This window comes from Salarias fasciatus (assembly GCF_902148845.1).
Source record: "Salarias fasciatus chromosome 7 unlocalized genomic scaffold, fSalaFa1.1 super_scaffold_4, whole genome shotgun sequence".
Classification (NCBI taxonomy): domain Eukaryota; kingdom Metazoa; phylum Chordata; class Actinopteri; order Blenniiformes; family Blenniidae; genus Salarias; species Salarias fasciatus.
In genome coordinates, this window is record NW_021941229.1 from 26,446,352 (window position 1) to 26,461,406 (window position 15,055).

Below are 15,055 nucleotides of genomic sequence, written 5' to 3' on the forward strand. Positions count from 1 at the left end.
GTGACACCTCGGTTCCGGCTGCGGACCGAGCTAACGTCGGCCCTCTGCAGACCCTCCGCCGTCCCGGAAAATGGCCTCGGTCTGCATCCCCGCCTGCACCAGGGCGCTGCTGCTGGACATCGAAGGCACGACCACCCCGATCACCTTCGTGAAGGTGGGTTTTGCGGGATTTGGGTGCGGGTTTGCAGCGTCGGTGTCCCGCACGGAGCGTCGCTCCGCCGCGGCTCAGCGGAGGCTCCTCACCGGGCAGAGAGCAGCCCGCAGGCCGGACACCGGCTCCAGCACACCGCGATGGCACCTCGGCTATTTCTGCATGTTCCCGTGTTTATTGGCTCAGGTTTTTATTTATTTTTTTTTTTACGCCTGATCAGATTTATTGATCCAGAATCTTCCAATGCTAATGAACCAGCCCCGTGCTGCGTTCAAGTCAAAATCGAATGTAGGAACTATGAATGCTGTTAAAAAAATAAAATAGTCTTGAAAAAAAATATTTCAATAAACATTGACGATTAAATGATTAATCAATGGTGTTATTCTGTCACATTTAGGGATTAGCTCTTATTTTAAATTAGAGGCTAATGAATGAAATAAACATTAATTCAGCCTCACATCAAAATAAGAGAAGTCCTGTTTCAAAGAATGCTAACGGCGCTAATTCATGTTAGTGCACAGATTAAAGAGCTTGAAACTGATTACCTTTATCAAATCAATAATGTGATTAGAATTACTATTCGAAAAAATTAATGTACTGTTAGCATTAGCACTGTTACTATTTTGCTAAACTCCTGTCAGACCTCACGAAAGCATTCTGCTGTAATTAGCATTAGCAGTTAGCTGCTTTTTCTGACTTAATTTTTTCTTTTTAAGACACATTTTTCATATATAAATAAATTGTATTTGATTCATGTCAGACCAGCAGTTTGCACGTCGTTCATTGTTTGTAATTCTGTAATTAGCATTAGCATTAGCATTAGCATGACTGGATAAAAGTTATTTTGAGGATTTGCTGCATATTAATGAGATCTGGAGAAGTGAAAGACTTCCTAAGTGACTCCAGGCCTCCCTGTTTGTTTGTGCTCAGGATGTTTTGTTCCCGTACATCCGGGAGCATCTGGAGGATCATCTGTCGTCGCACTGGGAGGAAGACGAGTGCAAGCAGGACGTGCACCTGCTGAAGAAACAGGTGAAAACCCGACGGGGGAGGGGCCGGGGTGGCGCCGCCTCGCGGTCCTCTGACCCCCGCTGTGTCTGACCAGCAGATCGAGGAGGACATGAGGCAGAACCGGGCGTGTCCCATGCACGCCGTGGACCAGACGGTGCACACGGACGAGGAGAAGGCCATCCGCGAGGTGGTGGAGAACGTGCTGTGGCAGATGGCGGCGGACAGGAACGTCCACGGCGCTCAAGCGGCTGCAGGGTCACATGTGGAGGGCGGCGTACTCTTCAGGAGAATCAAAGGCGAGTAAGTAGCTCCGCCGCGTCCCAATGCTAATGCTAATGCTAACGGCGTGTGAAGGCTCAGCAGGACAGGTGAGACACGGGACAGACTGGACAGGACGGGACCTGGAGAAAACCTGTGGAAATAGACAGAAAATGACATAATGTCAAAACATTGACATGAAAAAGTCAAAATACTGAAGTGAAAAATCAGAAATATTGAAGGAAAAATTAATATGAAATAAAATTCACTCATAGAGTCAAAAAGTAAAAATATTTGATGGTCGAAAAAGTTGAAAAAAATTAAAGTTGAAAATATGAAAAAACTGGAATGTGGAGTTACGAATCTTTGAAGTCTTGCTTCCAGGAGAATAAATTCTAAATGATAAGGAAAAAAACTTCCTGCATGCTGAAATTTCTTGAAGACAACTTTTAACTTTTATTTTGGATTATTTTCATCATTTCACTTTACGTGCCTCTTTGCATACTCTTGGGGACGTCATCAGGAGACTCGGCATCAGTTTCCATAGTTACGCTGATGATCCTCGGCTGTTCATCGCCGTGTCTCCTGGTCACTCCGGGCCAATAGAAACTCTTAACTGGATCTCAGACATTAAGTCATGGATTTTAGTGAATTTCCTGCAGTTCAACCAGGACAAAACTGAGGTTTTAGTTTTGCGTCCTGAAGGCCAGAGAGGAGACACTTTCACCCAAAACTACCAGATTTTAAACCGGAACAATCTGTTAAAAACCTGCGTGTGATTTCTGACTCTGAGTTAGATTTTATTCCACATATTAAAAATATAGCTAAGATTGGTTTTTATCATCTTAAAGGTGTAATACAACATTTTGATTTCCGGGTGGATCACCTAAATAATTGGTGGGTCTGTTTGTCAATCATTCTGACGAGCTGCTTTCGTAAGGCGGTTCTACCTGCTTGCGCCCAATCAGCTTCTCCCTTTTGCGCATTCAGAGTGTTTATGTAGCCGGTGAGCTTCTGAGCTCGTACTTACCGATGGCGAGTCTGACATAATGAAACTGTAGCTGTTTCGGAAAAAAAAAGCTTTATTTATGAGCGAGGCGGATCGCAGAAACTGTACAGAGCCGTGCACGCCGGAGAAGAGGAGATCGCGCTCGTACACTTCCGCGTTTCCTGGGAGAAGCAGGAGAGCCGGGCGGATGGTCTGGCGCATGCGCGTTGTTCAAAAAGTGAGTAACAGACGTGGGGCTTCGTCTTTTCGAGAAATGTTTGTATTCCACCTTGTAAGAATGCAGCCAGAGTCGCCCGTTTTCTCTATCAGGCCAGCAGGAGGCGCTAAAGCAGCTTTTATCTCTTGTCGGTTAGATTACTGGAATGAATTGCTCTCTGGTCTGAAACAAAAAGGTATTTCAAAACTCCAGTTATTACAAAACTCAGCTGCCGTGCTAACGAGGACCAGGGGGCGGAGCCACGTTACACCAGTTTAAAGTCCTGATAGGACCAGGGGGCGGAGCCACGTTACACCAGTTTAAAGTCCTGATAGGACCTGGGGGCGGAGCCACGTTACACCAGTTAAAGTCCTGATAGGACCAGGGGGCGGAGCTCACGTTACACCAGTTAAATGGCCTCTTTGGCTCCCCGTCCTCAGGATGGATTTTAAGGTTCTCTTACTAGTTTTCAAATGTCTTAACGTTCTCACTCCTTCTTATTTAGCTGATCTGTTTTTATCATAGGGACCCTCATGGGAAGATTGATTGATTGATTGATTGATTGATTGATTGATTGACGTCCTACCACAGTTTTCTCCACTGAAATGAAAACCTGGGGGTGAACCCACTCCTCCAGGACCGGCTGCTGGACTCACTCTCAGAGGAAATCAGGCTTCAGGCGTCAGACAGTTCAGCAAGTAGCTGCAGATCAGAACGTGTTCTTTAAGAACCTGTCGTCAGGGTTTCCTGAAGGTTCTCCTCCATCTGGAGTGTCTGGATACTCAGCAGTGTGTGTGTATTCCAGAGTGTGTGTTGCAGTGTCTTGAAGCCGCCGTCCTCTGTCCTCAGGCTCTACCAGGACGTGGTTCCGTCCATCAGGTTGTGGCGCGGCGCCGGGTCTGAAGGTCTTCATCTACTCGTCGGGCAGCGTCGAGGCCCAGAAGCTGCTGTTCGGATACTCAGTGGATGGAGACGTGCTGGAGGTCGGGTCTCACGCCGCGGTCCGGTTCGGTTCTCAGCCTCCAGCCGTCCAGCAGCCCCTCACGTCCTCCTGTCTCTGTTCACAGCTGTTCGACGGGACACTTCGACACCAACGTCGGCGCCAAAGTGGAGAGTAAAAGCTACGAGAGCATCGCCGAGCGGATCGGCGTTCCCCCGGAGGAGATCACCTTCCTGACCGACGTCTCTCGAGGTGAGCGCCGCGCCGCAGACCGAAACGCCGAACGCAGCGTCCAGACGGGACGGTTTCTGCTGATTCAGCGTTCAGCCGAGACTCAGACCTGCTCAGGCTGGTTAGCGATGGCAACACCGCAACACACCCCAACACCCCCACTAATCCAAACGTACAGCCTGAGCAGCCAATCAGTGACGGAGTGACGTCAATCTCTAGATCTGCCGCGATAAACAGCGACAAGCTAGCAGCAAATTAGCCTGAAGTAGTCACATACTGTGTGTGTGTGTGTGTGTGTGTGTGTTCGTTCTCAGAGGCCAAGGCGGCGGAGGAGGCGGGGCTTAACGTGGTGCTGGTGGTCCGCCCGGGGAACCTGGAGCTGACGGAGGAGGAGCGCTCCCACTACAGCCTCGTCACCTCCTTCAGCCAGCTGCAGCTGTCAGGATGAAGGAGGTCCCTGTGTGCCCCGCCCCCCCTCCCTGTTTCTCTTTCGTTCTGTTGGTGATGGCGGGACTGCTAGCCTCTCGGCGGCTAACGGGGCGAGCTAGCCTTGCCCGTCCTTGTACAGATTCCTGTTTTTGGACCATTTCACTGACGGAGCAGCTGTAGCAGCAGAATAAAACCTCACCTGCACGCCCTGTGACGGTACCTTTCTACCTTTTAGACGGACTGTATCCCACCTGCCAAGCCTCTGGGTGTGTGGGTGTGTGTGTGTGTGTGTGTGTGTTTTGTAGACGTCCCCTTCCTCCACGTGTGTGTCACAGATGTTCCGTCCAGTGGTTCCACTGTCACGTTTTAGGAACTAGAGACAGAACGCTCTCCTGTCATGTCTGAGTGTACCCTCACAGGTGAGTGGCGTCTGTTTAAATGTGGCGTCGTCTGTTTAAATGTGACATTTTTGTAGCTCATTTGTATCGTGACTCCCTGGCGAAATCCTTAAAGAAAAAAAAAAAACCTAAACGTGGCCAAACTCATAATTTATGTATGGAACTTGCTTCTTCTGATGTACCTCCAATAAATGCCTTGTCTCACTCTGAAGCCTCCAGTCGATTCTCTGCTCTCCGACAGGAAGGGTCCGAACACAGAACCCTGTGGAACCTCGTCAGAGCTCAAGAGTCATTATCACAAACTAAGTGGAACTGGTCTGATCCATCAGATATTATTTTAAACAATATTTATTGGATGTTAACCTTAACTCCAATAATTTTATAAGATCTTACAGATAATTAGTCCAGGGATTTTAAGGTGGATCGATTTGGTATAAATTTTAAGACAATTTGTGTTTATTTTGTGGCAAAGAATCTCATTGTTGTGATGTTTCTTCATGTCTCAATACGAATCGGTGACCTGCTCAATAAAGAGATACTGCTGTTCTCCGTGTGACCACAGGGGGTCGCTGTGATTTGTTCAGTCGTACTCACAGGTCTTAGTAGTTTTCCTTGGAGCCACAAGGGGCGCTGTGGCGTGTTGACATGGCGCTGCAGTTCTCTTCCAGCCCACACGGGCCGCTGTGGCGCACTCGGTGTTGTGACTGTTTTAAAACCATAGAAGAAGAGCTGGCGGTGATGGAAAACAAAACGACGTTTAGAATTTCGCTCTCAAATCGTCGCTTATTTATTTAATTTTGCCATTATTTAACCACGTTCTGCCTGAGTTCATCCCGACGCCACGCTCCCGGAGCAGCTCCCTGGCTTGATTTGCGTTTCGGGCGTTTTAATTGACAGAGTAACGCATTATACCCGCTGTTAGCCGGTTAGCTTAGCCTGTTTGACGTCGCTGTAATTCGGAGCCGCTCAGCCTGAGATCTCACCTCACGGACACCCAGAAACATGTCGGACGATTACGAGTTCACCGACGACCCGAGCATGATGAGGATGGAGGAGGACGGGGAGGCGAACAGCGACGACCCCATGTCAGCGGCGGGGGACGGCGGCCTGAGCGGGGGGGAGGCCGAGGGCTCCAGGATCGATGCCAGCAAGAACGAGGAGGACGAGGGGTACGGAGGCAGTTCACCGCCCCGGGGAGGCGGCCAGCCGCCCCGCCTGGCAGGTTTCCACCCTCCGGAGGGGCTCCGGGCTGCGGCTGCAGCTGGATCCGCCTCCAGAGGGGCTCACACCGCTCCGCCTGAAACTCAGCGCTCCGCATTCTGTCCTGCATTCATCGCTTTTCTTCACTTCTTCAAATTACCTCATTTAAATCAAAGAGGAGCCAGACAAAATCACACAAATTCAGTATTTCTGCAGTCAAAAGTGTAAAAGTTACCACTCGAAGAACAAAAACTATTAAAATGTGCTATTCTTAGAGTCAGAAACATTCTAATTCACTGTTGTTTTTTAGTTTCATCATCGTTATTGAAGTCAGTTTTTTAATATTCTTCTGCATTGTTTTCAGTATCTTTGTCTTTACATTGTTTTCATCGCATCTTTTCATATAATTGTGTTCTTGTGTCTTCTTCTCATGATATTGAATGTTTTTCTGCTGGAGGGACAGAGTTGTGTTTTGTGTGCTGACAGGAAGATGTTTGTGGGCGGGCTCAGCTGGGACACCACCAAGAAGGACCTGAAGGACTACTTCTCTAAGTTCGGCGAGGTGGTGGACTGCACGCTGAAGCTGGACCCCATGACCGGCCGGTCCCGGGGCTTCGGCTTCGTGCTCTTCAAGGAGCCCGAGAGCGTGGAGAAGGTCGGTGGGCGGAGCCGTCCGGCCGCGGAGCCCTCGGCGGGGAACCTAACCCGTGTCTGTCCGTGAAGGTCGCCTCGCAGAAGGAGCACAAGCTCAACGGGAAGGTGATCGACCCGAAGAAGGCCAAGGCCATGAAGAGCAAGGAGCCGGTGAAGAAGATCTTTGTGGGCGGTCTCTCTCCGGACACCCCGGAGGAGAAGGTCCGCGAGTACTTTGGTGCCTTCGGAGAGGTACGCGCCTCCAGAACGTCCACAGGCTCAATTTTCAAATGACATGAACTTCTGGTTTCCATGACGACAGATTCAGTTTCCTCTTTAACTGTTATCAGCAGAAGCGAGTGTTTGTGTGAGGCTGAGCCTGTGCCGAGTCTTGATGTGGACTGGGAGGTTGTGGTTCAGGACTCGGTCGGGCTCACCTGACGGTGTCTCCCTCAGGTGGAGTCCATCGAGCTGCCGATGGAGAACAAAACCAACAAACGCCGAGGCTTCTGCTTCATCACCTTCAAAGAGGAGGAGCCGGTCAAGCAGATCATGGAGAAGAAGTATCACAACATCGGCCTGAGCAAGGTGGGTCCTGCAGCCGGCCTGCACAGTCCACCACAGAACCCCTGAGAGCCCGGGAGGACCCCTGAAGACCTGGTCATGACTGTGATTGGTTCCTGCAGTGTGAAATAAAGGTGGCCATGTCCAAGGAGCAGTACCAGCAGCAGCAGTACTGGGGGGGGCCGGGGGGGCTACTCGTCCAGGTCCAGAGGAAGAGGCGGCGGTGAGTGGCGAGCCGATGACCAGCGCACACAGGCTAATGCTAATCCCAGCTAGCTCACGCAGTACTCTGTTCGTCTCCAACTCTTCTTTGTTGGACTGGGTTTTCGGTTTCAGGTCCCAATCAGAACTGGAACCAGGGTTACGGGAACTACTGGAACCAAGGCTATGGGAACTACGGCAACTATGGTTACGGTAACCAAGGTTACGGAGGCTACGGCGGCTACGACTACTCCGGTTACAACAACTATTATGGCTACGGCGACTACGACAGTGAGTACCGGCGAGTGGCGCGGCGGCGGCGGCGCCCGGCGGCGAAGCGTGACGGCTGTGCTCTCCACCCCGCAGATCAATCGGGCGGATACGGGAAGTCTCCGCGGCGTGGTGGTCACACCAACAGCTACAAGCCGTACTAGCCCCTCCCCCCACCGCAGCAGGTACGCCTCCCCACACAGGCTCCGCCCACTCCACCCTTACCGTAGCTTTATTTACTCTGTTTGGTAACTTTTTGGTAAAGGTCTTTTGACAGTAGTGGTAACATGGAGGCTGCGGGGGCCGCCGCGTTAACCCTTTGCGGGGGCGGGGCAGGACAGCTCCGCCCACTGGGACGATGAGTTCATGAACATCAGGGAAAAATCAAAACAAACACATCAGAACAAATTTAAGCTGTAAATCCTGAATGAAGTGGTTTTATTCCCTTCTGGAGCCGCTGAGATGATCAACAGCTGCTGGTTTTCACGGTCCTGACCTGAAACGCGTCGGCGGTCGATGTTTCACAGTGAAGGGTTAACAGCCGGCCTCCCGCCGCCTCTTTTACAACCTTCTCCGTTTCTGTTTCTTTCTTTTTTTGTTTTGGTTTGTCTTATTTTGAAAGTGTAAAGCTAACAGGTAAAGTACAAGTGTAAAGAGAGAGGATGTTGCCGGGAAAAGCGAAGTGCTGTTGTCTCCTAACTCTGACATACCTTGTTTGTACCTGCCAGCGGAGCTTCCTTGCAGGCCTGAGCTGATCTCCCAGATACTGTCAGGGCCGCTCAATGCGGACCGGGTACGAGAAGCATACGCTCTCGAATGCCGCCATTTGGTATGGTCTTACAACATCCTGTATCAGCATTTCTCAGAAAAGACAGAAAAAACTACTGAACAAAGCAGAAAACAAACGTCCAGCTTGGTCATCTTTCTTTCCATTTGTTTTTTAATTTCTTTGCAACTGTCTGTAATGTAAAAGTTAAATTCTACACATGTAATTGTGATTTTTTCCAGGCCCTTACTCCCCCACAAGTAACCTTTTTGTTAAAGCTGTAAAAGTTGGATTAACTATTTGCTCTTCGAAGGAAACGTACAGCTACAGCTTTCTCTGGACTTTCCCCACCTTAACGCACACACTGCACTGCTAATCTTTAATGTTAATGCCTGTTTCTTCACTCAGTTCGTATTCGGACTCTACTGTGTTGGGGGATAAAGTGTCAACGTGTCCTGTTGTTGACAGCCGGGGAAAACAACAACAACAACAACAGCCAAAAACAAACAATCACACCTTTTCTTAACAAAGGTTTCCTGTAAAACCAGAAGAAATCACCACATTTCCAGAAATTTGCATGTACTGTTTTCCTTTAATGTGTATCTATTGATTAATTTTGATTGGTTTTGGGTTGATTTTGATCAATCTTAAGGTTTTCCTATCTGACTTCAAGGAGTTAAACTGTAAAAGTTTCTTTTTTCCTTATTCTTTTTGACTACATTGGACATTTAGGGGATTCCTATTGTGTGAGTGTGTGTGTGTGTGTGTCTGGGAGTGTTGTGTGGTTGTGTGTGGTGTGTGGAGGTGTGTATATGTGTGTGTGGTCTGACGGTGCTTCTCCCGGTTTGTTTCCTGCAGGTTTCAGAGCGACGGCAGCGGGCTGGGCGCTCTGGTGGAGCCGCAGAGACCATGAACTCCAGCGAGGTCACTTAGCTCAGACCCCCCAGAACCTTAACCCCCCCCCAGAACCTTAACCCCCCCAGTACTTTAACCCCCTCCACACTCAGTGCCCCCCACCCCCTTCTTTTCTATTTAAGCTTCTCTCTCGTGTCTTCGTTTCTCCCTCATCGTGTTCAGAACAAACCACACGTTTTCAGCCCAGTTCAGTAGAAAAAGATTTGTTTTTTTTGTTTTTCTTTTGGTTTTTGATTGTTTTGTTTTTTTTAATCCTGTTCTTCATCAGTCATAGAAAACATGTCGTTACAGTCAGAAACTCAACGTACAGACGGTGTTCGGGACTTTAAATAAAAAGGTGATGCGCTCTCATCCGGTTGGCTTCTCCGTCATTTGAGTGGAGTGTTTCTGTGTTCCAGTTTAATCTCTTCCTCCGGTTGAATCACCTCGCTTTAATTTCACAGACTAATCATGTTCAAAAAACTAAAGGTCAAAAGCTTCAAATCCTTCCTGTTTCTTCAGTTCTTCAGTCTCCTGTCCTCGTCACATGAAAGCTGGATTACACACTGATCCAGGAAAGACCTCGGCTCAGGACACGCCCCCTCCCGGCTCGGGACACGCCCCCTATCTGCTGTGGACACGCCCCCTCTCACCCACAGTCGCTGGTTGGCTCGATGTTTCTCTGGAGGCGGGTCAGGAACAGTAAACTCATCTGGACTGATTTGGAGTTATTTCAGGACACCCCCCACCCTAAACCCCCCCACCCACCCCCACCCCCCCAAAACCCCCCCAAAACAAACAAAATCAGAGTGAGGCCCCGCCCACTCTCTACAGTGTGAATCTTCAAACTGAGGCCTCGTTTACACGACGTTTTTGACGTGAAAACACTTCGCTCACCGTCTTTTGAAATGCCGCCTGTTTCCATGGAAACGCAGGAAGCGCTGCAGTCGCATGTTTGGCCACTAGGTGGAGCCAGTTAGTTGGTTTGTGTGATGAGGCCTCTCAGAGAACAAGAGTGTTTCCCGAAAGGTGTGGTTCCCCCCCCCCCCGTTTCCATGGAAACCGAGTGGAGCATTTTCTGAACGTTGTTTTCAGGGTCCTCCGTTGTCGTGGAAACCGTCTGTTCACACCTCGAGTCAGACTGTTTCCGATCAACCAACCCTGACACTCAGCGGAAGTTTTGTGTGTTTTTCACTTGAAAAGTTCACCCTAAAGTTTCTCCAGAGGTGTCCAACATCTGGCTCACGGGCACACGGGGCCGTATGGAGGCCCCGGTGCGGCCCGCGTGAAGACGGTAAATTCTAAACGTTCTAGAAAGACAATTTTTTTTCAGTAAAGAAGGAGGGTGGAGTTGTTATTACAGGTTCTGATTCGCCAAAGCGTTCGTCCCCCCGGCGGGGCCCCGGACCGCGGGTTAGATGACGTTGTTGGCGGCGAGGATGATGAGGATGAGGATGATGAGCACCACCACGCCGATGAGGATCATCATCTTGATGTTCTTTCCACCAGTACTTGCGGGCGACGCGGGTGGAGGTTCTCTGGAAGGAGTCGGCCCTGCGGAGACACAGAAGCCGGCTCAGTGGACACGCCCACAACCCTCAGGGTCAAAGGTCGTGACCCGTTCTGACTCATTTCAGGAGCATCTGGTTGGTTTTTTCTCTTCCTGGTGATTTCCAGACGCCGTCTGAGGTCTGATGAGTAGAAGAACTTCTGAACTTTTTTAATTTTATCATCGGAGCTCAATAGTGAATAAATGTTGGTAGAAAAAGTAAATTTATGGCCACTCACCAGTGATGCTACATGCTACATGCTAAAGCGCGCCAGCTGACACTCCATCAGCAGGTAGCTAGAAGTTAGTCCTCATACTTGTGCTTTGGAAAGGTCCCTGGCATTAAGCCCCGCCCCTAACTGTCTGAACCGGTCGCCCCGCCTCCCGGCGGCGGCGGCGGTTCTCGTGCCGCTCCTCACCGTGGCCTGCAGGTCGTCCGTCTTCCCGATCAGGTCGTCCAGCCGGTCTCCTCGCTCCAGCACCTTGTTGATGTTGTCCTTCAGGATGACCTTGACCTCGTTGACCTGCCCCTGGACGCCGTCCAGCCGGGACGGCGAGGCAGTGGCGGCGTTCGGCTGCTCAGCTCCGGGGTTCTCCTGTTGGGGAACAGTGACAGTAAGTTTCCTTCTCTTTAAGGTCTGTTTTGTTCTCAGTTCCTCATGTGGTCGTTTGGTTTGTAGTTTACTGTTCATTCAGAGATTTTGTGACTTTTGTGTATTTTCTGAGATTCCTGCTCATCATTTAATGGAGGAAAATCTCACGTTTTTCCAAACTGAGGCTTCTACTGACTAAACTGAAGGTGTGTGACTGCTCTGAAAACCTCACTGACTGACAGAGAACAGATTTTCCTAACAGAAGTGACCATATTTGTTCACTTTTGCCAAAATTGTGAGATTTCACAGCAGTTTTAGATCCTCTGCCTCCAAATCTCACTGCAAGAGAAGCTCATGGCCATAATGAGAGTAGAGTGATGACATCATCCAGATGAGCCTCATGGCCATATATGGGCGTAGAGTGATGACATCATCCAGATGAGCCTCATGGCCATAATGAGAGTAGAGTGATGACATCATCCAGATGAGCCTCATGGCCATATATGGGCGTAGAGTGATGACATCATCCAGATGAGCCTCATGGCCATATATGGGCGTAGAGTGATGACATCATCCAGATGACCCTCATGGCCATATATCCTCCTGTCAATCAAACTCTGAGCAAGTCCAGCAGAATTCAAGCCTTTCAAAATAAAAGACAAAACACTCCTTCAAATAAAGGTTATTGCTCCACAAAAGAAAATTACAGTAAAAGTGTCAACAGTGGCTGTTTCGGCGTGGGCTGGGGTGGGGGTGAGTGGGATGTCACAATAAGAGCCTCAAACCCCTTCAAAGTAAAAGTCAAATTTTTGTTAAAAACGCCATTTAAAACCAAAAAATGTAAAGTTACGGGTTGATCAGTGTTATTGATAGCGTGCTCTAACTTTCCAAAATAAAAGCCCAAAAACTCCTCGAAAATAGAAGTCCTAATATATTCCCAAATGATATAAAATCTTGAAAATGGATATTGATGGATTAGCCAGGCTAAGGGTGACTGGATTTCAAAATAAAACACTAAGTCTCCTTCAAAATAGAAATTCTTCTGTTCAAAACTCTAATAAATCCTTCCAAATCAACATTTCAGTATCATTTAAGTAGGTCAAAGGTCGATTCCCTCACATAACACAACTAGTGGGCGTGGCCAGTGACCCACATCCCAGTGGCAGTGGGGCGGCGGCGAGCTCCACACGGATCGATGAATCCGTTTCAACATCAACATTTCAGAGATAAATTAAATCTACAGAAAATTAAATTACTTTAGTGACGCCTGAAAGATGTAAATCTTACCTAACACCTAATTCTGTTTTAAAATCCGTTTTCAGTCTTTTTATGCCTATTTGAATGTGATAGATTGATTTACAGGACTTTTAATTGTAATTTGTTTTTTCTTCATGTTTTCTCATCTTAGTTATTTTTTTCATGCTTTTCTCCTGCTGCTCTCATTATTGTTTTATTTCTTTGACTTTTTTATCTGATTCTGACAATTTTTGATCAATTTAGTGAATTTATTATAACTTTTTATATATTTTGTGCATTTTTTTGTAATTCTGAGCCTCTTTTGGTCATTCTTTTATTTTTGAGATTTTCTGGGGCTTTTTAACCTTCTACTCTTGCAGTGTATGAAGTGCTATGTCAGTGTAGTCCAGTTACCATTTACCGTTTTCTTTTTCATCACTTTATACCTGTTTGTTTTTCTCTGAAGGTGTTTCTGTTCTACTTTCTGGCCATTTCTTTATCTTCTGTTTCTTTAAATGCTTTATTGTAGTTTGATTTCTTTCATCTATTTTGACATTTATTTGAATCAATTTGGTGAATTTATTATGTAGTTTATTTGTGATTCTGACTCTTTTTGATCATTTTAAATTTCTTTTTTTTTTTTTATCATTTTGGATCATTTCTTCTGATTTTTACTTTTAAAAATAATTTTAGTGGATTTAATTTCCCTTTCCAGCAGGCAGCTTCATTTTTTCTGGCTGGAAAGTTTCCTTTCGATGATTATTTGTTGGATTTTCTCTTTCTGCTCGCTGTGTCTCATATTGATCCGACATGTTTTTCTGTCCCTTTGTGCGTTTTCGTCCAGTTGATTGAAGGCTTCTGTTCTTTTTCTGCTTGTTGCTTTCTGTCTGCAGTTGTTTGACAAGTAGGTCAGCATGAATCCATCCATCATAAAACTTTATGTAACTTATAGCTCTGCTGGGAGAAATAAAATCATCAGCATTTCTCCGCCGTCTGGACTTTCTTGATGATTTTTTCTTCATTTCTGTTCTGGATCAAACATGGCCTCTTTAAAGTCTTCTGGTTCTCTTTTTGCTCATCGCTGCTTCTCTTTTCCAGCGTAAAGCTGATCTTTCCTCATCTTCACTTCTCTTTCTGCTTGTTTTGTGGCCGTCGGTCGATTTCCGCCTGATCAGATTTGCTGATCGACCAGTCAGACGGATGAAGAAGTGCAGTGAGGACTCACCATGGCCGCTCAGGTGTCCTCACAGGCCAAGCCAAGTCTTCATAGAGTGAAGGAAGAGAGGAGGAAGCAGGTCCAGGTCCGGCTCCAGGTCCTGCTGGGTTCCAACTGGGTCTCTGGTCAACTGAGTCACAGTAGCCGCTCAGGGATGGACGTTGAACCTCTGCTCAGTATTCATTAACACACACTCTCCGACTGCACTTCCTGCTTCCCTCTGCGTGTGTGTGTGTGTGTGTTTGCATGTCAGTTGGTTTCCTCCTCTGTGACACCGCACAGCCAAACCACTGCACGTCCCTGTAGAGAGCAGCAGAGCTCTCCTCCTCTCTGTGGGGCTTCAGCTGTGTTTCTGCCAGTTTTCTGTATTTTCATGCTTCATTTTGTGTGTCTTTAAGGACAGTCGACGTCTCTTTCACACATCCCTCCATCTCTGTGTTACTTTTGATTTCTTTCTGCTTTATTTATTTGGACATTTTTAAGTTCTTTTAGACACCTTCCTGCCTGTCTCTGTTGTCATTTCGGGTCATTTTTTGGGTATTTTCTTGTTTTCTTTTGTGTCTTGGTGTAAATTTTATTTGTTTTCTACATTTTTCATTTGTGACTCTCTAATGTCATTTTTGTTTCAGTTTGCATCTCTTAAGAACATCTGATGTTGTACTTTTATCCGTTATCAACATTTTCTATCATTTTCAGGGTATTTTTGTCTCTCTAAATCCATTTTGTGTCAGTTTTTGGTTTGTTTGTGTCTATTTTTTTGTCCCCATGAGGACATCTGATGTCTTTTACATCTTCATGAGCTTCTCTGTCACTTTGTATCTGTTGTAAAAAATCTTTTTCTGGGGTATCTTTATGTCTCTCTTATGTCATTTTTTCCTATTTCCTGTATTTTTATTTTTTTTTAAGATAATTTGGTTTTGTTTGTGTCTCTTTAGGATCATTTTGTGTCTCTTTGAAGACATTTAACGTCTCCTTTTTAACTTTATTGGTCTCTCTTCGTGTAACAGCATTTTTTAAAAATCAGTTGTGGTATTTTCTGTGTCCTTTGGGGACATTTCGTGTCTCTCTAACATCTTCTTAAGTCTTTGTGGACACCGTCTATCCTTTCAGGCATTTTGTGTCTCTTTAATAAAGACTGGATACTCATAACTTTTGGACTGCAGCTAGAAATGAAGCTCAATCAGTGAGGAGAAACAGAAAAGAAGCGAACTAATAGAAAGTGACAGGATATCTCTACATTTTCTGACCCGAGCTACACTCCAAACGACATTTAAATCGCGTGTTCTGCGTTTGACTTGTGATCATTTTAT

The 15,055-nt window shown here is 47.0% G+C and overlaps 3 protein-coding genes across 3 annotated transcripts; 2 read left to right on the plus strand and 1 right to left on the minus strand.

The window, feature by feature from the left end:
• Positions 1-16: 16 nt before the first annotated feature.
• Positions 17-4,805, plus strand: enoph1 (enolase-phosphatase 1). The gene is given in 8 exon segments (XM_030084471.1): positions 17-154; positions 1,082-1,183; positions 1,260-1,391; positions 1,393-1,466; positions 3,475-3,514; positions 3,516-3,613; positions 3,693-3,817; positions 4,111-4,805. Coding segments are annotated over 8 exon segments (789 nt in total). The 5' UTR covers positions 17-70; the 3' UTR covers positions 4,245-4,805.
• A 527-nt stretch (positions 4,806-5,332) lies between these two features.
• hnrnpd (heterogeneous nuclear ribonucleoprotein D) lies at positions 5,333-9,524 on the plus strand. The gene is given in 8 exon segments (XM_030084462.1): positions 5,333-5,792; positions 6,310-6,478; positions 6,547-6,708; positions 6,913-7,044; positions 7,143-7,196; positions 7,198-7,243; positions 7,357-7,512; positions 7,588-9,524. Coding segments are annotated over 8 exon segments (954 nt in total). The 5' UTR covers positions 5,333-5,625; the 3' UTR covers positions 7,656-9,524.
• A 668-nt stretch (positions 9,525-10,192) lies between these two features.
• Positions 10,193-13,994, minus strand: LOC115382648 (vesicle-associated membrane protein 8). Its single transcript, XM_075410404.1, is given in 4 exon segments — positions 10,193-10,652; positions 10,654-10,705; positions 11,121-11,296; positions 13,755-13,994. Coding segments are annotated over 4 exon segments (318 nt in total). The 5' UTR covers positions 13,758-13,994; the 3' UTR covers positions 10,193-10,565.
• Between the last annotated feature and the right edge of the window lie 1,061 nt (positions 13,995-15,055).